The 26,782-nt window shown below is 46.7% G+C and overlaps 2 protein-coding genes across 2 annotated transcripts; one reads left to right on the forward strand and one right to left on the reverse strand.

Moving 5' to 3' along the window:
- The first annotated feature begins 12,029 nt into the window (after positions 1-12,029).
- LOC119311166 lies at positions 12,030-12,746 on the forward strand. The gene is made up of 2 exons (XM_037586801.1): positions 12,030-12,223; positions 12,321-12,746. The coding sequence occupies exons 1-2, from the start codon at positions 12,039-12,041 to the stop codon at positions 12,613-12,615; spliced, it is 480 nt and encodes a 159-aa protein (XP_037442698.1). The 5' UTR covers positions 12,030-12,038; the 3' UTR covers positions 12,616-12,746.
- A 318-nt stretch (positions 12,747-13,064) lies between these two features.
- LOC119309860 (disease resistance protein RPM1-like) lies at positions 13,065-17,755 on the reverse strand. Its single transcript, XM_037585762.1, has 3 exons — positions 17,663-17,755; positions 16,152-17,318; positions 13,065-14,906 (listed from the first exon to the last, which is right to left on the reverse strand). Exons 1-3 carry the CDS (start codon positions 17,753-17,755, stop codon positions 13,065-13,067), a joined length of 3,102 nt encoding a protein of 1,033 aa, XP_037441659.1.
- Positions 17,756-26,782: the final 9,027 nt, after the last annotated feature.

The raw sequence follows: 26,782 nt of genomic DNA on the forward strand, positions 1-26,782 counted from the left end.
AAGCGTCCCGTTCCTCAGCCATCCTAACTTCCTCAGCTGCCAGGTCCTCCTTGGCCTGTGTTATCTGGTCCTTTAGCTTGGTAACCTCTGCATTATGACGATCCTGCGTCTTCGAGATGACTGCCGTGGTTAACAAGGTCACCCAGGCATCCAACAAACCGGAAAGAACTTGAGCCGGTCGGCGCGTAGGGCCTCCTATCGCGGCTGCTGACCCGGACATCATTGCTGCGGTGGATGAAGATTGCAAGGTGGGCTGTGTTCCGGCCATGAAGATTGCAACCCGGTTCGGCGGTTCAAAGGGGTCCGAAATACTGTTGCCATCGGAATAGCCCCCGATCTGGCCGTCTTGCAATTGGTACAGCGACTCAATTTCACCAGTGGATGACTCGCCATCTGAGTAGATGGTCGTCTCACCATCAGACACCGGTTCAGATCCCGCACCGTGGATGCATCCTATGAACGCACGCTTCATGGCAGGCTGAACCCGGGCAGGACTCGCATGCTGAGCTGTCTCGATGAGGTCGATGGAGATGTCCGGCTCAGGGCCCGGTTCGCCGATCTTGTCGATGAAGACGTGAATTCTGCCAAAGGGATCCGGTACCCGTACTCGATTAAGCCGGCCTCAGTGCCCCATCCTGCTTCGTCGATGTAGAGCTTGCCGCGATGACCCTTGGTCATCCGGCCAACCGTGTATCCCTTGAGTCCTTCAAAGTTGCCCTTCAAGAACTCGAAACCATCGTGCGATAGCCCCACGGTGGGCGCCAACTGTCGTGGAATTAACACGTTAGATGTCCTAACAGAAGGACTTAGTCGTGGAGCCATCGCAATGAGATTAGCTAAAAGGGGTTAAACCGGACAAGGGACACGAGAGTTTTGTACTAGTTCGGCCCCTTACGATGAAGGTAAAAGCCTACGTCTAGTTGTGATGGAATTACTGGGGTTTTGATGATCAGGGAGCGAATACGCTTTGCCTAAGTCTCGAGTTGTTGTTTCTTGTCCCTGAACCGCCGCCGGGTCGTCCCTTTATATCCGCAGGTTGACGCCCAGCCGGTTTACAGAGTCCCGAGGCCGGCTCATACAAGTGTCTGGCTCGGTCTCTTCCTTTCCCTAACTTACAATACAAGTTATACGATTATGGCGGTTTACAACTATGGGCCCTAATCCGCCTTTGGGCTCTGGGTCTCTAAGCTTTAATAGTAGAGCGCCATCTTCTTTGTCTTCATGGGCTTCAATATAGATGAGCGTGAACCGTCCCCTCCTGGGCGGTTTACACTCAGTAGTTATATCCTCAACATGGAGCGTTTTAAGCACCAGCTTATAGCCACGGCAAAGAGCCTGAAGAAGAAGAAGAAGCAGCTTCAAGCTGATCAAGATCTGCTCACTGATAGATGGACTGAGGTCCTGGCAGCCGAGGAATACAGACTCGAATGCCCAACCAAAAGTTACGTGAAGCGCAAATTGCTACATCAATTCGATGACGGGGCGCTGGAGCCAGCACTACCAGCGCATAATGCGGCTGACCGACCATCGCATGGCCGAGATAAAATGGCAATTCAGCCCGAACACCAGCCGGCACTACCTCGCCGAAGAAATAGAAACACAACAGCTCGGGGATACACACATGACCTGCGGTGCGACTTGGAAAACAGAGCAGGACAAACCAGATCGGTCTATGGATCATGGGGGTGCGCCCCAACACGCAACGATGGCCACCAAGCCAGATATAAAAATACAAACCTGCCCGGGCCGAGTACCGCAGACCGGCTCCATCCGAGTTGCATCCCGACGTAGCCCGACACAGAGGCGCCGCACACCCCCTATGCTTCACTAATGAAGTAATGGAGCATGAATTTCCAGAAGGGTTTAAACCCGTAAACATTGAATCATATGATGGAACAACATATCCCACGGTATGGATCGAGGACTTCCTTCTCCATATACATATGGCCCGCGGCGATGATCTCCATGCCATCAACTATCTCCCACTAAAACTCAAGGGACCAGCTCGGCACTGGTTGAATAGTTTGCCCGAAAACTCCATTGGCAGTTGGGAGAACCTGGAAGACGCATTCCTTGACAACTTCCAAGGCACTTATGTCCGACCTCCAGATGCCAATGACTTAAGTCATATAATCCAACAGCCCAGAGAGTCAGCCAGAAAATTCTAGACTCGGTTCTTAACTAAAAAGAACCAAACCGTCGACTGTCCGGATGCCGAAGCCCTAGCGGCCTTTAAGCATAACATCCGCGACGAGTGGCTCGCCCAACACCTCGGAAAGAAAAGCCAAAGTCCATGGCAGCCCTTATGATGCTCATGACCCGCTTTTGTGCGGGCGAGGATAGCTGGCTAGCTTGTAGCAACATCACCTCAAGTAAACCTGACACTTCTGAATCTAGAGATAGCAACGGCAAGCCCTGACGCAACATACACAAGTGTCAAAATAATGGTGATAACATTGAAGACACGGACGTCAATGCCGGATTCAGTGGCTCCAAGTCTGGTCAGCGGAAAAAGGCATTTAAGAGAAATAATCCAGGCCCGTCCAGTCTAGACCGCATACTCGGTCGTCCATGTCAAATCCACGGCACCCCCGATAAACCAGCCAATCATACCAACAGAGAATGTTGGGTCTTTAAATAGGCCGGCAAGTTAAACGCCGAAAACAAGGAAAAGGGATCGCAAAGCGACGACGACGAGGAGCCCCGGCCACCGAACACAAGGGGACAGAAGAAGTTTCCTCCCCAAGTTAAAACGGTGAATATGATATATGCTACCCATATCCCCAAAAGGGAGCGAAAGCGCGCACTAAGGGACGTCTACGCGATGGAGCCAGTCACCCCGAAATACAACCCGTGGCCCTCCTGTTCGATCACTTTTAATCGAAGGGACCATCCGACTAGTATCCGTCATGGCAGTTCAGCCGCACCGGTGCTCGACCCTATCATTGACGGATTCCACCTCACACGCGTCCTCATAGACGGTGGTAGTAGCCTGAACCTGCTTTATCAGGATAAATGCGAAAAATGGGCACCGATCCCTCAAGGATCAAGTGCACCAAAACCACCTTTAAAGGTGTCATACCAGGTGTAGAGGCCTGCTGTACGGGCCCAATCACACTGGAAGTGGTCTTTAGATCCCCGGATAATTTCCGAAGCGAAGAATTAATCTTCGATATCGTCCCCTTCCGCAGTGGTTATCACGCACTGCTCGAATGAACCGCATTTGCTCGTTTCAATGCGGTGCCACACTATGCCTACCTTAAGCTCAAGATGCCCGGACCTCGCGGTGTTATAACAGTCAATGGAAATACAGAGCACTCCCTCCGTACGGAGGAGCACACCGCGGCCCTTGCAGCAGAAGTACAGAGTAGCCTTCTTAGGAAAAAACTCAATTCGGCAATAAAGCCCCCGGACACCGTCAAGCGAATCCGAGCTACTCTGCAGCAGGACCGTCCGGCTCATCCAGAGCTCAGCTAGCAACTCGGCCTTCGTCCCAGCCCTAATCAAGCGGTGAAATTTGTGTCGTGCGTACACAACTACGCACTTAAAATACCATGGGCATGGACGCAGGCACAGCTAGGCCACGGTCAACAATGCGGCTCAACCGCTCCTGGATCTGCATACCTTCACTCTTTCTCTTTCTTTTAGGTTTTTTCTCTTCTCGAGGCCTTTTTGGATAAACCTACTCATCGGACCCATAGTGGGACGGACACACCAAGAAAGCTAGGGGCTCGGACATACAAGGGAATACCCAGGTGGTCTCTGCTAATGATCGTCATACCTGTTTTAAATACCCGCACGCAGCTCGCTCTTGGTCGTGGCATGTTAAATAGCCATATTTGGTTGTTGCACTACTTGTACACATACGCCTTGACGTATTAATCAAATTACAATGAAAAATAATTTGCAGTGTCTGCTTATTACTTATTTTTTTCCCTTGTCTACTTTCTTTTCAATTGCACTTGTACATTCTGGTACTCCTTAATTTGACAGGGGCTTCATTGTACCCCATAACATGGCAAGAAAGTCCGAACACTTTTACAGTATAGTTCGGCACCCCTAACTTATAGCATTATATGCATCGGCTCCAAATCATGTCTTTGGTCAATAATTGGGTTGCCCGGCTCCTGTGCTTGCTACCTTACGTTCCGCTATATCGGCTAGGGTAGTAAAGGGAGAACTACTGCGATTGTGTCCTGGTTCTTCTGGACGAGCACCTCAGTAGAGAAAACCGAAAACTGGCTGTCATGATGCGGTGAGAGCTGGTCAGTTGTTCGAGAGGTTTTCACATCCTTAGAGATTTTTTCCGCTTTATGCAAGGAATCGGTCTTTATCCGATTAGGCGTGTATATCGCCCCAACTTCGGCCTTCGAATGCCAGGGGCTACGCCAAAATTTAAAGTTATAGAACTCCTATGGCTAAGTGAGGGTGATAAAGCTGTATAGTCCGATTGCCTTGTTCGTTGTGCTAAACACCTCCTTAAAGGACCAAAAATTTGGATAAAGAGTATTTAGATTTATCCCGAACACCCCTATACTAGCTACGTGGGGGCAGAAGCCGGCGACTGGCCAATTCTCAGATTTCATAAACGGCCGCACAGGAGGTAAAATTTTAAATAAGAAGCTTTATATTACATAAAGACCTTGTTCCACATTACAGGACAGGATAAAATAATGCTTTCATGGGAAAATAATATCCTTGGCAAATTGCTCCTCCACAAGGCGGGATCCCTCCATGACACTGTCATAGTACATCTCGGGCTTGCGATGCTCCTTGTCCACGGGCGGACCCTCGGTCATCAACTTCGTGGCATCCATCTTCGCCCAGTGCATCTTGGCGCAGGCGAAAGCCATCCGCGCACCTTCAATGTAGACCGACCGCTTGACGGCATCAAGCCGAGGGCAGGCACTGACCAGCCGCTTCACGAGTCTGAAGTAGCTACTGGGCATGGGCTCGGCAGGCCATAGCCGGACTATTAGGTCCTTCATGGCCAGTTCGGCCGCCTTGTGCAGCTCGACCAACTATTTTAGCTGGTCGCTAAAGGGCACCAGATGTTCTGGTCCAAGGTATTGAGACCAAAACAACTTCTCCGTAGAGCTCCCATCTTCGGCTCGAAAGAACTATGCAGCATCTGATACGCTGCGCGGCAGATCCGCAAACGCTCCTGGAGAACTCCAAATTTAGGTAAGTAAAAGGAATGTTTCCTTCACATACTTCCTTTGCATAATAAAAGCCTTACCCGACGTGATCTTCTTGGCCGCCTGGATTTCCTGGAGGGTGCTCTGGGCTTCGGCTCGGGCATCTGCGTGCTCTGGCGGGCCTTTGCAAGTTCGGACTCTTGAGTCTTAGAATCACGCTCCAAGGACTCATACTTCTTGATGGCGTCCTGGAGCTCTTGCTGGACCTCACTGACCCGGGCCTCCTGCTTCTCGCGCGCGGCGCGTTCCTTAGCCGCTTTGTCCTCGCCCTCGGCCAACGCCTTCTTGAGGGTCGCTACTTCGGTCGCGGCCCCTAATAAAGTTCATGACACTTTAGTCAGTACGAACTTTTCATCCTTCCTAAATATAAAGCACCGATTAGTGCATACCTTGGCTGTCCTCCAACTGCTTCTTCACGAGGCCGAGTTCTTCCTCGGCCCGCTCCAGATTCTGCTTCAAGCCGAAGACCTCCGCAGTATGAGCGGTAGCAGCCAGCAGCGATGCCTGCTTATTCACATAGACATGTTATGTTAGAGTCCTACGAAAATTATTCCGATCCTCTGTTTGGTTTTTCTTTCCGAACACCGAACAGAGCATCAGGGGCTACTGTCTACAAGGTGATATTCTTTTACAACTACATTACTTACGTCAAATCCTATTAGAAGGCTAATGCAGGTTTCGGTCTGTCCGTTTTTGGCGGATTGGACTTTCTCAATCACCGTACTCATAAGATGCGGTGTTCTTCCACAATGGAAGCGCCTCGTAGCACTTCCAGCAATCTATCTGGTGCCTCTGGATGGACAGAGGTCACCGGTGGAGGCGGCTTGCCCCCCTCGTTCGGGAGAGGCTGCCTGCCTGAATCCGGAGCCACTTGGGTCTCCGGAGTTGTATTCGGCTAAGGGCCGAACTGGGTGCGGCCCCAATCGTCGGGGTTCGTAGGGGTCTTCCCCCCCATGTGTTCGGCAACCGGGGTTTTGTCCTCTGGCATCACCGAAATTGTCTCCCCTTGGCCTTGTATCCTTCGAGACAACACGTTAGTGTTGTGCCGCGGCCTTGTGGGAGGAGGCCGTCGGAAGGGACTCGTTGTTCATCGCTGACGGGTCCAGCGACCCCTCCGAAGAGGAGGATAGCTCGATGTTGGATTGGGCAGGACTGCAAATGCATGGTCTAGCACATTAAAAAATGATAAAGTGAAAAGGCCGGAAATATTATCGTGTTCGGATACTTAGATTTGGCCAGGGGCTTGACCCTAGGCTCCCACTACCCGCTGTTGTTGGTGGCTGTGGCGGAGTAGTCCGGAAGGTGGGATCTTTCCCTTCTTGGACGCCTCGGCCTCCCCATGTGTGGAGGCCTTCCTCTTCTTTTTCCCCCAGTAGGGGGGGAATGGGTCTCCTCCTCCTCCTCCTCCTCGTCTTCGGCGAAGGAGTTCGCCTCGACGTCTTCGTTCGTCACGTCCGAAGCACCCTTGCGCTGGAGACCATCTCTGGTCTCCTTGGCCGCCTTCTTGGCTTTCTTCTCCGGCACCTCATAAGGCACAGGAAACAGCATCTTCATCAGAAGAGGCGTTTCTGGATCTTCGGGTAGTGGAGCCGGACAGTCAATCTGCTTCGCTATCGTTACCCAGGTCTGAAAGATTGGCATGGAGGCTTAGGTTCCTCCCGCAGATATGCCGGTAAAAGATATACCTTGCAAACATAAAAGAACTTACCGGATTAGCCCGACATTTTGCGCTAAGCCCGCGATCTTCGGTCGTGAGCGGTGGTACCTCGCTGGCCTTAAAAAGCACCTTCCAGATGTGTTCGTGTGTCGTATCGAAGAGCTCCAGAAGCGTCCGGTGCTTGGCCGGGTCGAACTCCCACAGATTACAGGTCCGGCTCTGGCACGAAAGAATCCGGCGGAAGAGCATAACCTGGACCACGTTGACAAGCTTGATTTTCTTGCTTATCATGTTCTGGACACATGTCTGGAGCCCAGTCACTTCTTTCACTGAGCCCCAGTCTAAACCCTTCTCTTGCCAGGAGGTGAGCCGCATAGGAATTCCAGATCAGAATTCGGGGGTCGTCATCCAGTTGGTGCCGCGCGGCTCGGTGATGTAGAACCACCCCGATTGTCACCCCTTTACAATCTCCACAAAGGAGCCTTCAGGACAGGTGGCATTGGGCATCTTGCCCACCATGGTGCCTCCGCACTCCGCTTGTTGGCCTCTCACCACCTTTGGCTTCACATTACAGGTTTTCAGCCATAGGCCAAAGTGAGGTGGGATGCGGAGGAAGGCCTCGCACACGACAATAAATGCCAAGATGTTGAGTATGGAGTTGGGGGCCAAGTCATGGAAGTCCAGCCCGTAGTAGAACATCAGTCCGCGGACGAACGGGTGGAGGGGGAATCCCAGCCCGCGGACGAAGTGGGAGAGAAACACCACCCTTTCTTGGGGCTCCGGGGTAGGGATGATCTGCCCCTTGGCCGGAAGCCGATGAGCGATGTCTGTGGACAAGTACCCTGCCTCCCGGAGCTTCTGGATGTCCTCCTTCTTGACAGAGGAGGCCATCCACTTGCCTCCAGCTCTAGATCCGGACATAATTGGAGTGCGTTTTTGGGCGGAGAAGGTGAAAACTTGGGCGTTGGAGCTCAAGAATGAATGGGCAGATGAAGGAGAAGGCGTGGGTGAACGAGGAGGATCCTTATACCCTTATAAAGACAGTCATGGTCGTGCACCTCCCCCCTCGCCTTAAAATCCGCCTATTCACCGAGCGCCGTGAGGATGGCATGGTTGGGTTACCCATGCCCGCATTGATGAGAATCCTGTGATAAGGGGAAATGATCTCTGCTTTGACAAGACGTGTCAATGAAACTGCGCCTCGAGATACAGAGGGGCAGGATAAAAACGGTTCGAATAAAGACCGGGCCATGGCGTGATGTCACACTATGAGTTGTCAGTAGATTGGACTCATGGGATATTATACTCTATACAGTGGTATGTGGAATTTGTTTTGCAGAGCCGGACACGATTCTTATGTTCAAGATCTACTTTGGAGTATTCGGAGAAGGAACCCGCCTTGCAATGCCGAAGACAATTTGCGCGCCGGACTCATCGTCATTGAAGCCTGGTTCAGGGGCTACTGAGGGAGTCCCGGTTAAGGGGTCCTCGGACAGTCGGACTATATGCATATGCCGGACTGTTGGACTATGAAGATACAAGATAGAAGACTTCGTCCCGTGTCCGGATGGGACTCTCCTTTGCGTGGAAGGCAAGCTTGGTGGTTAGGATATGAAGATTCCTTTCTCTGTAATCGACTCTATATAACCCTAGCCCCCTCCGGTGTCTATATAAACCGGAGGGTTTAGTCCGTAGGACAAGAACAATCATAATCATAGGCTAGCTTCTAGGGTTTAGCCTCTACGGTCTCGTGGTAGATCAACTCTTGTAATACTCATATCATCAAGATCAATCAAGTAGGAAGTAGGGTATTACCTCCATCGAGAGGGCCAAAACCTGGGTAAACATCGTGTCCCTCGCCTCCTGTTACCATTAGCCTTAGACGCACAGTTCGGGACCCCCTACCCGAGATCTGCTGGTTTTTACACCGACACCTTACGCTTCCTGGATCATGAAATTCATTAGATCAAGGGCTTCAATTCATTACAAGGCTAACTTTCAAAATCATCTCAGCTATTTGCCCCCGATTGAAGTCCTCAAACGGACTATTTCCTCAGCTGAGGAGAAGGGCAAGGCTGTAGTTATTGATGAAGGCACAAGTCCTTTGGATGGAAAATTTTGAAAGGCAGCATCCTACTCCACTAATGATGACTCGGCCACACATGATACTGCTACAAATGCTTCAAAGAAATATCCTCAGGCAACTGCTCCACGAGTGATGACTGATCGTGAGCTGCTCCTAAGTCTTCATCAGAAGGTGGATAAAAATCACAAGTGGGTCAAACGTCAATTAGTGCAATTCTTCAGAACATGACTGTCACTCAAATCTCTATGAAGAAGAATCACTATTATCGGCATCAAGTCTTCGATCGCACCTGGGCTATTCTTTCACATATCTACACTCGTGATGAACTCAAGAAGATGGACTTCCAACAAGACTTTGACTGGTCTCAGCAACCTTCGAAGAAATTTAAGAAGGTTAAAGTTCCTCAGCTGGTCGTCAGCTCATATTCTTCATCGCGTGAAACGAACGAAGCTGAAGATTTGGACGACACTGTAGTAGGCCCTACTACAATGAACGACCCCAACAATGTTGGCGCTCCTCCATCGACATCATGATGATATTCTTCAGGGGCGTTAGTCCTCACTTTTTGTCCCTTTTGGTCATTTGATGACAAAGGGGGAGAAATTTGAGTTAGACAGCGGGTCTATATATGGGCATTTTTTTGCTAAGTTACAACTCTCTTTCTTCTGAAGTATTTGTTGGATCGAGTTGTAAACTTAAGTTCGATGGTGGCCTGATACTTTTGCTCTGTTTTTCTGCATGCTATTTCCTCATATATGTTAATGCACGCATGCTGAATTACATCAGTCACCATATTTCATCATGCATTTCAAATTCTTCATTCGATATGTTAAATGCGTGTATGAATTACAAGATATAGGGGGAGATCTCCATGATATTACTCTACAATGTGCATTACTTTTTGAAAGCAAATTCCTCACATATGCACATCTTCAGGGGAAGTTGTTCTATATCTTGCAATCAAATTCCTCAATACTTAGCACTTTCAATTGATATGATTTTCCCCGTTGAAAACTTAACCTATTTGTCATCAATCACCAAAAAGGGGGAGATTGTAAGTGCATCTAGTGCCCCTTAGTGATCTTGGTGTATTGAAGACTTATAGGTTAAGGGACTAATATGTTTGTGAGTGTACACAGGCTCTATAAGTCGATGAGGAGTTTGATATTTATGATGAAAGTCAACCCCTAAAAATGTATGTCTTCAGATGAAGACTTTGGTTCTCCTGAAGATTTTGAAAGTGAAGAAATTGGTGTGACCTTGAAGACTTGGATATTCATGCGAGGATTATGAAGCATGAAGACTTTTATTTTCGTAGTTTCATTTTCTCTTTCTCGAGTCAAAGGAAACCCCGTACTATTAAAAGGGGTCGAGGTAATATTAAGGAAACTGATTTTCAAGTGATGCTCATCTCAAAATCCTACACCTACCCAATCCTTTCGAGTGAAGCCATTGGAAATCTCATATCAGTTCAGTCAATTTCTTCAGTGACAGAGACGAAGATCTTCTGGTTTCTGAGAAATTTGTTCTGACTGAGGAGTTAGGAATTTGCCAGTGCGGATTGCCTACACAGTGAGGAACATGATAGCCCTGAGGAATTCGAACCTTAAATATCCGACTGTTGCTGTGCTATGCGCCAGCTGTCCCAAAATATATATCCACCTAACGGTCATATCAGTGAAGGGCATTTATGTCTTATTATATCGGGCTGCTCCCTAGGCTATAAATAGCCGCCCTCTACAACCACTAGCTGGTTGGCTGCTCCGTGAGAAACTGACACTTGTCATTGAGAGCATCTCATCCTCCGAGGACTTTGAGCGAAAAGCTTCAAGTGAGGAAAACCTAAACCCAAACACCTACAAACCCAAAGTGATTGGGCATCACTTAAGAGATTGTTCCTGTGTGGAATCGACGCTTGTTACCTTTGAGGACTGTGTATCCTCCAGACGGTTAGGCATCATGGTCTGAGCATCCAAGAGAAACTATGGATCACCGAGTGACCAAGTCTGTGAAGGTTTGGAAGTCACCTGAAGACTTACCACGAGTGTTGGGCGAGGTCTGTGTGACTTTAGCTCAAGGAGAATACGGTGAGGACTGTGTGTCCTCGAGTTTAAATACTCGGCCACTCCAACCAGACGTACAACTGTCACAGCAGTTGGAACTGGTCTACCAAATCATTGTCTTCACCAAGTCAACTGGTTCTATTTTCTCAACTCTTTCATTTCCTCATTCATGTGTCGATGAACCTGATCATTACTGTTTGAAGACTTTGATTAAAGATTTTTTCTATTTCCTCAATCCAATTTCTTCAGTCACATAGTCTTCAGCCTGTTTATCCTGTTTTCACGATATATGTACTCTGCGTTTGTTTTTATTTCATCATGATGACTATATTGTTGCTCTGTTATGCTTATACCTAATTACTTATTCCGTTGCTTAGGAATTTCTTCACCTAGATATTCCTCAGTGACGAATTTGTAAAAATCGTCTATTCACCCCCCTCCCCCCTCTAGTCGATATAATGCACTTTCATGCGGCTGATTTCTGGACGACGCGAAATTGCAGCCATATACCCGTGTTGTTGAGTGGGCTACAACCGCTGATCCTAAGTGTCGTGTGATTTTTGTTCTCCACTCCATCGTCCGCACATTAATTCCGAAACTTAAAATTTGGTGTGACGTCCTGCAAAATCCAACGACTTTGCATATCACGAGGCAATAGAGCGTCTGAACACGTGTAGATAGGTGTGTGCTCGTGCCAGTTTTCGGGCCTTGTCGCCTATGCATAAGCTGATTTAGTGATTGGACATTCTGTTCACAATTAATAGAAAAAAAGCCATTTATCGTTCTAAAAAAATAGGCATTGGACATTCCTCGGTCGATCCACAAATTCGAGTGCCAATTCCGTCTGCGTCCTTTATCCACGTGTTGTTTACTCTTTGCACTGCGGCACGCCGGCACAACAATAGCATATGCTTTCGGGGCCTTATCCATGTCACGGGATCGCAGCCAATGGGAACGTGACATGACGCCTCCGTGGGGCACGTCTATCTCCCTCCCTTGGTTGCATCTGCACTTTCAGAGGCATTGACGCGCTTATGCCAATGCCTGCACCATACCATACAGCAGCAACTCAGGGCAGAGCAATGCTCCATTCCATGGCGCCCCTCCACGCCGCCGCCGCCGCCGCCGCGCAGCACGCAGCCGTCGGCGCGGCTCCGGGCAGAGATGCTGCCCCGAAGAAGAGCAGCGGCAGCGTTCCAGCCGGACGCGACACCAGGAGGTTCATTTCATTTCCAACTGTCCTTTTTCTCTGAGAACATGTGGTCGATGCGTATCATCAGTAATATCTACCCTTGATGCCTTCTTATCGCACGCAGGGCGTTCCTGAACGGCGTGGTGATCGCCGCTGCCGGCGCCGGCGCGCTGCTGGGCCACGTGGACGCGGCGCCGGCGGCCTCCAAGAGGCGGGCCCCGCCGCCGCCGACGGAGGAGAAGGAGAAGAAGGACCCCAACCTCAGCGGCGTGCAGGCCAAGGTGTTGGCCAGCAGGAAGCGGAAGGAGGCCATGAAGGAAGCCGTGGCCAAGCTGCGGGAGAAGGGGAAGGAGCCCGCGGACGCCGCCAGCACCGTAACCGGAATAAAGCCCAGATCGACAGGGGCCGTTGTAGAGTGAGTTTGTTATGGGTGCTGCTTAATTTTTTACCAACTACTCATTTCTCAATGAGGAGCACATAACGGAGATCGATCCACCATATCTTAGCGTAAATATTTACTGAGTGAGTATCGTTTTGCTGCGTGCTTCAATTGATGCGCTACTATCTGTGAATAACCTGGCAATGCCAGTACCAGCCAATGATGAACAACGTAGATGAAGTTCACCAAGCAAAAATTTCGCTTTGGAACTTGATCTTCACCACGCAAGTTTGCCGGCTAATTTCCGTCAGACTATGTTCAAACTTATGATACTGATACTACCAAAAATGGTATACATGCCAGATCTTTCTTGGAGAAAAAAAATTCAAAATACATGGCATTCCTATACAAAAATTACTCCTATATCTGGAGAGTTCAAATAAACTTGTGTGCATCATCTAGTACATCAGAACAGAGGTAGTGCGTAGGCTAGCTCCTAGATACAATGGACCTGCCAGTAATAAACTTTGGGCGCTTCTTGAATCCACTAATCTGCTTTTGAAGTTCCTTCTCCAGCTTCGGTTTGTCACCGCAACTTGTCAGGACAAGTTCATTCAGGTTTTGGAGGACCAGCACAAGGGACAAGCCCTCCTTACTGTCGTCCAAGTTAACGCATTTCTTCACTTCAAGTTTCTCGAGCACAGGCAATGCACCATCCTTGATTTGTATGGTCACGATGTTCTCCATCCCTTCAATGTAAAGCAGTTTGAGCTTCGGAAATGTACCTTCTCCAAAACATAACGTCTTCTCGGCGAAGGACTCCTCCCAGAGTGCAAGAAGAGTAAGGTTGCGCAGCTTCCCCATCACCTCGATGTCAACCTGCTTCAATTGTGTCTGAATCAGCTTTACCTTGGCCAGATCGTTGAGACGATCCATCCAGCCAGGGAGGTTGCCCAAACGGCCACACAGGCGCAGTGATAGGAGATGCTTTGGTGGCATTTCCTCTGCTTTCTCTGCTTCCTTCAGAAATTCAAGCGACCTAGAGCGCACTTCAAGCCGTTCAAGACGAACAAGCCTTGATATTGAGCCGCATAAGTCCTTCCCTACTTCCTCGGTCGCATCTACTTCCACTCCTAATCTGCGCAAGCTAGTCAGCTCCCCCAAGTTCCTTGCCACCTTGCTTCCACGCGCAATGTGCACCACCCCTAGCACTTGTAGGTTCCTTAGCTTCTCGATTCTCTCGGGGGCTGTTACACTAAACTCACATGCGCAACATGAGCATGAAGGCTCAACCTGCTTGTAACCATAGCACCCGGTAACCAAATCTGCAAATGTTTCAAAGGGGTCACCATTACATTTGCCCGTTTCCTTGTTTCTCTTCGTCTTCCCTGCCAAGTCTTTGGCAAAGTTGACACCACCAACAAGGTGACATAGTTTCTCCAGCTTGGTGATACCAAATGGGAGTTGTGTCACCTTTGTGTCTTGAACATCTAATGTCTCTAGGAACCTGAGGTTCTCCAGAGAGGAAGGAAGGCTTGAAATGTTTGTCTTTCGCAGACCAAGGTACCTCAAATGGTGCAGCTCCCCGATGTGCTTGAGATCATCATTTTCCAGCTCAAGTGTATCTTCCAAGTCAAGAACTCTCAACAAGTGCAATTTGGAGGAGATGAGGGACACAGGGCACCTCCCAAAGATTGTCAATGAGCGTACCTGAGACAAGTTTAGGCTTGCCATCTTCTCATTTTTCTTCCATCTTGTCACTACCAAGTGGCGTATGTTACTTTGTGGAGCCTCATTGCAGTGCTTATCCATGATGAAGAGTTGGTTCTCCTCAATAGACTGGGACAATATTATTTGGAGCACCACGCCATGAACACGACAACGTTCAACCGCCATGCTAGCCCTGGCCTTCTCCGAAGGCTGGATCATACTTCTACTGATGAGCTCATTGTAGTACCTCCGTCCAAGCTCCTCGACGCTCATGTCACGTGGCTTTGTTATATAGCCTTCTGCTATCCACCGCCGCAATAAGCGTGTAAGCCTAATCTCATGGTTCTCAGGGAAGATACTCAGGTATAAGAAGCAACACTTGAGATGATATGGCAGCCCATCATAGCTTGAGGTGATAACTCTTTTGATATCTCGGTCTGACTCTAGCTCTGACCCAAGATGCTTTCGCAGATCCATCCATTCCCTGCTTGTTTTGGGCCTGTTAGCCAATAAACCTCCTATGGTGGCTATAGCAAGTGGAAGGCCCCGACACCGCTCTAAGATACGACTGGCTTGCTCCATCATATCATCCATCAACTTATATCCAGCATCCTTGTAAACCTTGACACATGGAAATAACACACACAGAAATAAGAAACTCGGATCATAAAAAAAGAAGGCAATTTCAAGTACTATCCAACCAATAAAATACCAAAATTCACAAATTTATAAGACTGATCCCACTGGACATCTCTTATTTATATTTACCATAGTATCTAAACATGCCATATCACTTAGATGCCCACCCTCCTAATGTGGAGTATCTAATGAAGTAGGTAGTACATTTATAATATTATATGAGTCAGTTGAATTATGAGTAATAAGATAATTGCGATGCTTGTGTTAGTCTACGTAAGGAGATACTCCCTTCGTTTTTATTTGTCACAAAAATGATAATCTGTAACAATTATTTTATCTGTCACAAAAATTAATAAGTGTAATATTGTCTTAGTCGATTGATTCTTAGTAACTTCATAATTTAAAATTGTTTTTCGGTTTCATAAAAATGTTCATCTAGTAAAAATTGAAGTATTTAGCCTATAAGTTCATAGAATTGTGGTATCTAGATCTTAATAAGGGATGAACATTGAATTAACAGTTGTAGAATTGACAGTGGATTTTTCAAACAAGTGACCCTCAAAGATATAACGGTTTTGCTATTTGTCAGGTAACTCAAAATAGAGTTAGCGCTAGTCGATTCCGCTCGCGTAGAGAGACGAGGAGGAAGGAGCAACGTATCTCTGAGCCTAAAACTATGAGCCCACGACAGGTCACCCACGAGGGTTATTCGTGGATGAGCAGACCATGGAAATGACACGGCTGGCCGCGGCGTCAAAGACAGGAGTTAGTCGGAGGGTGTGGCTAGGTCTTAGTCGACTTATACTTAACCAAGTCTCAGTCAGGTTGCATAGCATATAAAGAAGAAGAAAAGCTAAAATGAAATTTTGCTCGAATCTTCACATAAGATCTTATGAATATAACATCACTAAGACTCAGTCGACTGAGATTTGAAGATCATGTTTCTAATTCCTCTCAGATTAGAGGCAGCCCGAGTTGGAGACGTCAGACACCATGACCTACTTTTTTTGGCCCACATGGCAGTCCCAAAAAAATATCAAAAACAAATTAAAAAAATCTCTTGTAAAGTGCTTGCCTTTATTTTTTAGAACTTTAAAGTGCTTGCTTTGTGATATTCGCCAAAAAAAGAGTGCTTGTGTTGCGAGTTACTTTTTTTGAATAGTTTGAATTGGTTACGAGCTTCATCATGTTAAAAAGGTGAAAAAGTATAGCGAGCTGCGAGCGTACCTTTTGACAGAACAGTTTTCGGGCCTCCTCGTCTTCGAGAGGCTTGAGCTCGTACACGTTCTCCCGCACGTCCCCCGCGCACTGCCGGGCAACGTCGTCTCGCCGCGTGGTCACCACGACCCGGCTGCCCGTCGGGCCGTTCGCGGGGAGGCACCGTGATATGAGCTCCCACTCCTCGTGCGAGGACACGTCGTCCACCACGACGAGGCACCGGTTCTCCACCAGCCACGCCCGGACGGAGCGGTCGGGCGCCACGCCGAGCTGCTTCCTGAGCCGGCGCTCCACCTCATCGGCGCTCTCCAGCGGGTGCGGCACGGTGACCCAGGCGCGGCCGTCGAAGCCGTCGATGAGGGCCATGTCGTTGTACAGCATCCTCACCAGCGACGACTTCCCCATCCCGCCCATGCCCCACACCGACACCACCCACGCGTCGCCCATCTTGTTGACCAGTCTGACCAGCTCGTCCATCTCGCCGGCCCGCTCGATGTCCTGCCGCTCGTTCCCGGGCGCGAGCTGGGCGCGCGGGTAGTCGTCGTCGGCGTGCCCGTGGTGCTCCTCCCCCGGCGTGACGCCGTGGTGGCTGGCGGCGGCGAAGACGTTATACCGCTTGTTGCGCTGGTTGAGCTCCACGACGGTGGCCTTGAGGCCCCGGATCCGGCCGGCGAGGCGGTGGCGGGCGACGAGGCCGGGGCCCCAGCGCAGCCAGCGCGAGCGGGAGGCGTGCAGGGTGAAGTCGAGGAGGCAGTCCTCCAGGTCGCAGGCGAGGTCGCGCACCTGCTTGACGCAAGTCCGCACCGTGTCCCTGCAGCCCCCGCCGCCGGCGCCCCAGCGCGTGGCGGAGGACTGCACCCGCAGGAAGGACTGCATCATCTGCAGCTCGCTGCGGATGAAGCCCACCTCCCTCCGGACGCCCAGCAGCAGCGCCGCCTCGTCGGCCATCGCCGTGCCCGCGCTGCCCAGCACCCCGTCCAGGACCGTGCGGGTCAGGCTCACCGCCGTCGCCTCCATCTCTCGATCGACCACTCTCTGTGCGAGATAGTTAGTTCTCGCTGTGCTCGCGATGTGCGCTACTAAGCTAGCTAAATGCTGCCGGTGGTGCTGGTGATGCTGCTGCTGGATGCTGGTGGTGGTGAGCTCTGAGCTGGTGACGACGACGATGGTGGTGGCCTGGTGGGTAGTACTACTATATATACCCAGCGGGCCGGGGGAGATAGGATCGGTAGGTAGGTGGAGAAGGCAAGCCAAGTCATGTCACAGAAGCTTGCCGCGCCATTGACGGACGGACATTAGTCAGTCAACTGCGAGCCAGTGAGTCACGAGTCCTTGGTTCCCGCGCCTGTAGCCTGTAGGGCGGAAGCTGCCGGGTGCTGAGCGAAACGACTCTTGGGCGCTCGATCGCGCGGCAGAGCACGTACACAGACAACGCCATGCTCTTTCGAAGAAAAGCTATATATGGGGCCGCGCGGGGGAGGGAGGAAGAAGCGCCGGCGCCATGGACGGCTCGTACGTACCTGGCCGACGTAGTAGACACGGCAGTGCGTGTTATCCGCAGTCCGCACGCGTCCTCCACGCCGAAGAGCAGCGCGCGAGAAGGAGACGACCATGTTCTGAGATCAACGGCGACGCATGTCGTTAGTCGTTAGAGATCACAGACCAGGTCTAAGAGAAGCCAAGCACGTGCTTTCGGGATAAACAGTATACTGTAGTACTACTCAACAAAAAATAAAAAATGTCAGTGAGGCAGAAAAACTCGCCCGCACGCGTTAACGCGTGAGCCGTTGGCATGCTTGTGAATTTCCATGGAATGTTAATTTGTGTCCAGGAAAGAAACTAGTCCTGAAAATTTCAAGCACTACACTGGAGTTTTTTCACACGGGAAAATGGAGCATGCATGCTCAGCTGAGTGCTGACTCGGAAATTTACATGCATGTTTTTCCTACAATTTTGTTCACAATGTAAAATATATAAATTTGTTCTACTAAGTTCGCCTTTTGAACTCGAAGGGTTTCTCGTCCATTTTATTCGCAATTGGAAATATGCATTATTGTCACGTGCAGTGTGCGTCTTCGCTCTTTGGTTGCAAAAGAATCACCAATCATGCAGTTCGTGAGTGATGTCGGAGCGCTTAGTTAGGGCAAAACTGGGTCGTGGCTCGCCCAAACCAGCAGCAAAAAACTAGAGGTAAAAAAAAGTGTGGTTTGCTACTTTGATTTTGCCGCAATTGCCACCATTCGTTGGTATATACAGATAGGTTAATTCATGAGCATATAGAAATAAGTTAATTTTTCTTTTTTCGGGTAACAAATAAGTTAACTGCGAGTCTTTCCTCTGGTCTCAAATATTTCAAGTATATACATACAAGTTCTTTTATTTTGCGGGGCAAGTATATACATATAAAAGAAATTGCAGGGAAAAAGAATTTCTCATTACTCAAGGAGGCTTCGCAGACATAGATAGGCTTACAAAAGAGTCCATTGCAGCAGAAAACCACACTGCAGTACGAGGGGTATATACATATAAATTAATTCAGAAAGTTACTTGTCTATTCTCACGTCCAATTTCAAAGCCTAGAAAACAAGTGTTGCATCATAGTTATTTCCGAAGAGCTACAAGATTTTCTAAGAGGTTTGATAGTCAGCTAGTCCAATTAATCTAACACGGAGAAAAAAAATAAACCCCTCAATGTCAGATATTTGAACTCTGACGACAATGTACGTACATAACGCCAAAGACCCTATGGCCGAGAAATTGCATGGCCATTTTACAAAACCTCGATAGGCCCATTGATTTTGGCAAAAAAGGCCTCCATCCCACTTTATATATGAAGCAACACACCCAAACTGATACATGGTGATGAGGAGCAATTTAGCTAGACTTCAGTCAGATGAATTTTAGTTTTGTGGTCAGTCAATTTTCCGGGCCTTAGATTGTGCTTTAAGATTTGTGTAGTTCTTCTTTTTTCTGTCATGTTTTGCTGGTCGTACTGGGCTGTTTGGATTCGACTGACCCCTATTTTGGGTCAGTCGATTTCGTTCTTGGGATGTATTTTGTGTGTGTATGCTTTTTTTCCATGTGTTTGCTTTTCATTTCTGCATGTGTATGCTTTTTTTTTTTTCAGTTAAGTTTTTTTTCTTTACATGTATTTTCGGATGTTGAGTATGCGTAAACGTATACATGCAAGTACTACATGTACAAATTACATTAGAGTATGGAAACTTCACTCTTATATATTTATTCTACATATTATCAAAAGTGCATTTTTGTGCTAATTGCGTGAAAATTGTTTTTTTATTTTCTTTATTCCTTAAGGGTAATACCAATGCTAATTGTTTTGTGCTAATTTTTGCTAATTAAATACATTTATCTAGTATTATGTGTATGTATGAACGAAAATACTATACAAATGTGTGTGTAAATTATACTAGACTGCTAAAGTTGCATTATTATATGTGTATTCGCTGCATATTATAAAAAGTGCAATTTCACTGTAAAATTGTGTGCAAGTTTTTCTTTATTTTATTTCTTCTTAAGACTAATACCAATGTCATTAATTTATTCTCTCTTACAAAACTTTATTTGTTTTATTATGTTTAGTAAGTATACACGCAAGTTTGATACACCATGTTCATAAATTATAGTAGAGAGCATGCACTTTATATGCTTATTTTTTGCATATTACAAAAGCGCAAATTCAAGACATACCAGTGTGCAAGTTAATTTTTTTATTTTTCTTTCTTCTTAAATGGTTTCATTTTCCCCTAGAAAACTTCATTATTTTGATATTGTTTTAGTTTTTATATTTTCTCTCTTCTTAAAGGGTTTCATTCTTACATAGAAAACTTCATTATATAGTTTTAGTATATTCTAAAGGGTCAATTATTTCATAGAAAAATTCATTATTATTATTTTGTTTCAGTTTTTCTTTTCTATCTTCTTAAAGTGTTTCATTCTTACCAAGAAACCCTAATTTCTTTTGTTTTTTTCTTTCTTCTTAAGGGGTTTCAATCCTCCCTAGAAAATTTAATTATATAGTTTCTGATTTTTATTTTTTTCTTCTTAAAGGGCTTTATTCTTTCCTATAAAAAATAGTTATTTTGTTTTCATTTAAAATTTCACTTTATTTTTTAAACTGTAATACCAATATTGTTCTACTATTATGTGGCTATTCCTTCTATTATAAAAAGCACATTTTTTGTGCAAAATGTGTGCAATTTTTTATTTTATTGTTCTACTATTATGTGGCTATTCCTTCTAATATTGTTCTACTATTATGTGGCTATTTCTAGTATTTTCATCATGTCCTTCTTAAAAGGTAATAGGAACACCAATAATTCATTCATTCTTAGGCAACTTAATTTTTTATTTCTGCGTGTCGGTATACACGAAAATACTATACAATATGTGTGTAAATGACAATTTATCCGTATATTGTCTGCAATTTTTTTTCATTATTTGTTTTAGCTTTGTTTTCATTTTATTTCTTCTTAAGGGTAATATTAATGCCACTGATTCATTCTTCCTTAGAAAACTTATAGTTTGATTTTATTTTAGTTTTATTTCAATTTATTTCTTCTTTAAGTATACTACAATGCCACTAATTCATTCTTTCTTAAAAAACTTCTTTCGTTGCAAAATTCCACTATTATATGCTTATTCTTGAATATAAAAAGGACAAATTCTGTGTATTTTTGTCATTATGTGTTTTTATTTGTTTCACTTTCTTTCTTCTTAAAGGGTAATGCCAATGCCACTAATTCATTCTCCCGTAGAAATCAATTTTTTTTGGTTTAGTTTCTATTTTATTTGCTTCTTCTTTAAGAGTAGTAACAACTCCACTAGTTCATTCCTTCTTATGAGACTTCCTTTGTGTGAAAATTTCACTATTATAATCTTATTTTTGCATATCATAAAAAAGCACAATATCTGTGTATGTTGTGTGCACGTTTGTTCATTATTTGTTTTAATGTGTTTCATTTTCTTCTTAAAGAGTAATACCAATGCGACTAGTTCATTCCCCCTTAGAATACTTTTATGTTTTGATATGATTTTATTTTTGTAGTTTTAACATTCTCAAAGGGTTATACTTATGCCACTAATTCATTCTCCCTTGGGAAACTTCATTATTTTGATTTGGCTTAAGTTTTTGTTTCATTGTCCTTCTTCTTTATGAGTAATGCCGATGCCACAAAGTCATTCCTTCTTAGGAACTTTTTTTTGCGGAAGTTCTACTATTCTAAATTTATTCTTGCATATTATAAAAGATCGCAATTCATTTGTAAATTTTGTGCAAATTGTGTTCGTATTTATTTTATCTTCATTTTCTTTCTTCTTAAAGGGTAATACTAACGCCACTGATTCATTATTCCTTTGAAAACTTCATATTTTGATTTTGTTTAATTTTTTATTTCATTTTTTCCTTCTTGAAGGACAATACCAATGTTCTTAAGTCATTCCATCTTATAAAAATATTCTTGCAAAACTACACTAGTATATGCTCATTATTGCATATTATTAAAAACATTTTTTTTGTAAATTGTGGGCAATTTCTTTCAATATTTTTATTTTACTACTATTTTATTTTCTAACCATTGATTCGAATTTACTTGTATTTAGCAAGCCTTTTTTGTTTTAGTTTTTTTAGACAATTTATTTTTATTTTAGTTCAATAGTATATGACAGTCAAAATCTGCTGTGTGGCCTTCTGTCCAAGGCCTGACTTTGTTATGATCCAAAAGGAGTAAATCTATCATGAGATCAAAACTTTCAATAGAGTAAAATTCAATGACGATGCTGCCTTTTTGTACTATCATAGGAAGGGACTATAGTAAATAGCCCCTGAACCCGCAGCCTTTGGTGCTGATCGCACTAGGCCGAGGCAGGTTTGGCTGAATGCTTTGCCAGCTGTTGTACGCATGAGTTTGGGGCTTTGGGCAGCACGCTTGGATGTTTGGTGACCCTGAAAGTTAACAAAATGTTTTTTTCTCTGGCCTAAGAAAAATTGACTGACCCAAAGTATAATTTCAGTCGTGTTATTTGCTCCCGATGAGGAGAACCTCTTACAAAGTAGATCAAAAAATAGCAAGAAATACAGAAGAATCCACACTCTATTACAAAGCATCCTAAACTACCGACATGGAGGACTACTAGGCACTAGGGATAATCGCCGAACGTCATTCCGCTACTCTCATCAAGCTGTCGTCAGAGAGGCCCTACCCTCGCACTCCGGATTGTGGATCCCGAACCTGCAAGCGGACAGCGAGGACCGTGAGTGGTGCCAACGAAGACCAGTGTAGAAGATATAGAGGCAAGTGCAACCGACAGGCCCACTGATTTTCTGCGTACTTAGAGCATCTATAGCCGGACGCACCAAACTGGCCTCAAACGCCCGAGCGGCCCATACGGACACTGACCAGTCACAAAAATCTGACCCAGACGGGCCTCAGATGCCCGGGCTGACCGGCGCCCCTCATATCCAACTCAAATATGGGGCGGCTATGGGGGCGCCCGGGCGCGTCCGCCACGTAGGACTGACATGGGTCCCGTGCGGAATTTCCTAGAAATACGACGGGCCGATAGACACCTTCTCCGTCGCCACGGTGTGAACGCCACATGACGTCGCTCTGGCTCGCCGCCTGAGGCCAAATACGACTATTTAAGCCGACCGGTGTTCCCCAAACCTAGCCCGCCCACCTCCTCCCTCTAAGTGCCGCCAGCCGAGCCCGTCCGCTTACTCTTCCCCGCTCTCACCCACTCTCCGGCATTGTCATGGTCCGGCGAAAGATCACCACATGCGCTATGCTCACGCCGGAGCGCCGGAGGCAGATCACAGAGGAGATTGAGGTAAGGCGCACCGCCGGCATCGCTGTCGGGTTGCCTCTGAACTCGCTGGAGCCGAAGGAGGAGGAGAAGCAGCAGCCGGAGGAGGAGGAGGGAGAGCAGCTGCCTGAGCCGATGGAGGTGGCTGATCCGAAGGAGGACGACGCGGAGCAGCCTGCCCCGGGGTTCAACATGGCAGAGGTGGAGGCGGAGTTCGCCGTCGCCCAAGTCGTGGAGATGGCGGAGCAGCAGGCCATTCTGGAGTCTTTCAAGGATGAGGCCTATGTGAAGGCCAACCGACGGTTCCTCCGGCAGGAGCAGGCGGCGTCCGACACCCTCTTCGTCGAACTCGACGCAGAGATAGAGGAGGATGCTGGAGCTGTAGCTGCCGCACATGTACTCGGAGCTAGGCACGAAGATAGTCGACATCTCCGACGAGGAGTAGCTAGGTGATCTACGCAGTACGTAGGTTTTTTCGTTCGCATGCTTTTGTATCGATTTAAGAATGTAGTATGAGATGTCCTGATACAGTTGTGCTAATTTGAGACCGTGCTCTGTTATTCCTCCAAACGCGCCCACGTCCGTGGACACTTCAAGGTCATATTTGTCATACGCTGCCGTAGATGCTCTTACACTGGTCAGTTAACCACAAGTCAACTTTCGAACGCATCCACGGCCACACCTCATACGCCCGGAACCTGCATCTGAATGCCTGTCGCACGGACCCATGAAGTTTAGTCTTTGGGTATATACCATGCATGTTCTGTACACTACATGTCCGCGGTAGAAGCTGCTGAGCAAACCAGATCTTGCACCGTCCATTGCGGGGCAGCCGGCAGATGCTCCCCGCACGGTGGCAGACATAGTGAAAGCTCTTTCATGGTAATTTTTATTATTTCTGGTGTTTATTTTATTGTCATGATTGAAAATGAATAGATCAAAAAAAATTCTGCAAAAAAAGAAAGCTCTTTGGAAGAAAACCTAGAGGCGAGCGCGCGAGGAGGAAAGTAGGCAACCATGGCCGGGCCACACGCGTGTTTGCTTTAGAACTCGCCAAATGCTCACTTTCCGTTCCCCGTGGGGCGTATCAAGCCCTTCTCCAGATAGACGGCCATATTCGACGGAACGACGGATCTCTACAAAACAATAGTAAAGCTAAAAGAGAAAATCCTCCCAACGTGGGGCATGTTCCCTGCCTGCTTTAGGTTTCACACGGTGTAAGAGCATCTACAACAGGATGTGTCAAATATGACCCCTCAAACACCTGCGAATATGAGAATCTAGTATGAGATGTCCGGATGCAACTTGTGAAATTTGAGCCGTACCCGGTCGCTGCCCGCGGATGCGCCAATCCATACAAAGACATGCGAACGAAATAAACCTACGTATTACGTCGATCACCTAGCTACTTGACGTCGGAGATGCCGACGATCTCCATGCCCAACTCCGGCAGCATGGGCGGCAACTGCAGCTCCGGCTCCTCTAGCGCCTGCTCCGCTCCGACCTCCTCCTCCTCTCTCTCTCTTCGCGTCCAGTTCGGCGAAGAGCGCGTCGAATGTCGCCTGCTCCTGCCGGAGGAACTGCCGATTGGCCTCCACATAGGCCTCATCCTGGATGGACTCTAGGATGGCCTGTTGCTCCGCCATCTCCTCCGGTTGGGAGATGGCAAACTCCGCCTCCGCCTGCTCCATGTTGAAATCCGGCAACTGAAGCTAGTTTCAATGAGATTAAACAAAAACTATCACAAGGTCCCGTCTTGGTGCTACCTGATTTCAACAAGACTTTTGAGTCGGAGTGTGATGCAAGTGGAGTAGGCATTGGAGCTGTTGTATGTCATGAAAGGAAGCTCATTGCTTTCTTTAGTGAAAAGTTAAGTGAAGCTAGATAGAAGTGGAGTACCTATCAGCAAGAATTATATGTCGTTTCAAAGCGTTGAAAACTTGGGAAGTCTATTTGCTGCCTAAAGAGTTCATTGTTTATAGCGACCATCAATCCTTGCAGCATTTTAGAAATCAAAAGCATGTTGACCGCATGCTAGCAAGATGGGCAGCATATCTGGAGAGGTTTAACTATCTCATCGTGCATAAATCTGGAATAACTAACAGAGTGGCCGATGCTTTCAGTCGTCGTGCATGCCTCTTGACTTCTTTTGAAGCTAAACTTCCGGGCATGGATCGAATAAAGGAGCTGTATGAGGGTGACGAAGACTTTGGCCATGTTTGGGTAAAGCACGCAAGGGGCCAACCATTAGGTGATGACTATTTGATGCAAGATGGATATCTCTTCAAAAATGATCGTTTGTGCATTTCAAGAAGTTCTCTACGTGACAAGCTGGTTAGAGAGCTCCATTCAAGTGATCTTAGTGGCCATGTTGGACGGGACAAGACTATCGCTAGCCTGGAAGCTTGCTACTTTTGGCCACAACTAAAAAGAGATGCTGGAAAGTTTGTTCAGCGATGCCCAATATGTCAAACCTACAAAGGCCACCTTTGCCTGTTCGTGTCGCTCCATGGGAGGACATCTCTATGGACTTTGTCTTGGGCTTGCCAAGAACAAGACGAGGAAGTGATGCTATATTTGTGGTCGTGGATAGACTCTCTAAGATGGCTCATTTCATCCCATGTCGCAAAACAATGGATTCTCATCATGTGGCAAACCTATTCTTTCAAGAAGTGGTCAGACTTCATGGAGTACCAAGGTCCATCGTCTCAGACCGTGATAGCAAGTTTCTTGCTGCATTTTGGCTCACTTTGTGGAAGCAATTCAACACTGAATTGAAATTTTCTAGCACTGCTCATCCACAAACAGATGGACAAATGGAAGTGGTGAACAAGTTTTTGGGTAATCTGATTCATTGCATTTGTGGAGAAAGAAAGGGACAATGGGATTTGGCTTTATCTCTTGCAGAATTCTCCTACAATAATCCAAGCATAGATCCACAAGAAGGAGCCCTTTTTCCATTGTCTACACTAAAGTTCCATCACATGTGGTGGACCTCGTGAAGCTACCATCAAGGGGAAATTCAAAATCAGCATTGTCCTTTGCTGATAATTACACCAAGTTATTTGAAGAGATTTGCGGTGCTTTGGAAGCACAAAATCAGAAAAATAAACACCTTCCTGATTGCAAAAGGAGGCCAAAATCATTCCAAGCCGGTGATAAGGTGATGGTCTACCTTCAAAAAGAGAGGCTTCCTTTAGGTGTTAAAGGAAAACTTAGGCAGCGAAGCTATGGGCCCTTCTCTATCGTGAGGAAGATAAATGATAATGCTTATGTGATAGATCTTCCAAGTGATATGGATATCTCCAACAATTTCAATGTTGCGGACTTGACTCTCTACCATCCAGAAGAAGCGCTCTATGAAGATAACTCGAGGGCGAGTTCCAAACAACCAGGGGAGAATGATGAGGAACAATAGATGAGGAACATGAAAATATAATCATATGTCAAATCTGTTTGGCTACTTCTAGATACTTCTGTTGTGGTCTAGTATTCCTTTTCTTTTCTTTATCCTACCTACTGTTTTCTAGAGTCTTTTAGTTGTGAGTAGCTATGAGTAGAATGGTGAATCTTAAATAATGTTTCTAGAGTATTCCAGCTATAGGTAGAAGTATGTGAAGGCTTCCCAAAGCCCTATAAATAGAGGTCCTCGCCTCTACTTTGTACCCAGACTATGTACCCCTACCTATAATAGAACTTGTTCTTATCTAAGATCTTGGAGTAGATCTTGTGCCCTAGGAGTTCTGGATTGAACTCTTGCTGCCCTATCAGCCTACATTCACCTCTAGAGTGATCTCTAGCGCATCACGTTGAAA

The sequence above is a fragment of the Triticum dicoccoides genome, chromosome 5B (genome assembly GCF_002162155.2).
Source record: "Triticum dicoccoides isolate Atlit2015 ecotype Zavitan chromosome 5B, WEW_v2.0, whole genome shotgun sequence".
In the NCBI taxonomy this organism is placed as follows: domain Eukaryota; kingdom Viridiplantae; phylum Streptophyta; class Magnoliopsida; order Poales; family Poaceae; genus Triticum; species Triticum dicoccoides.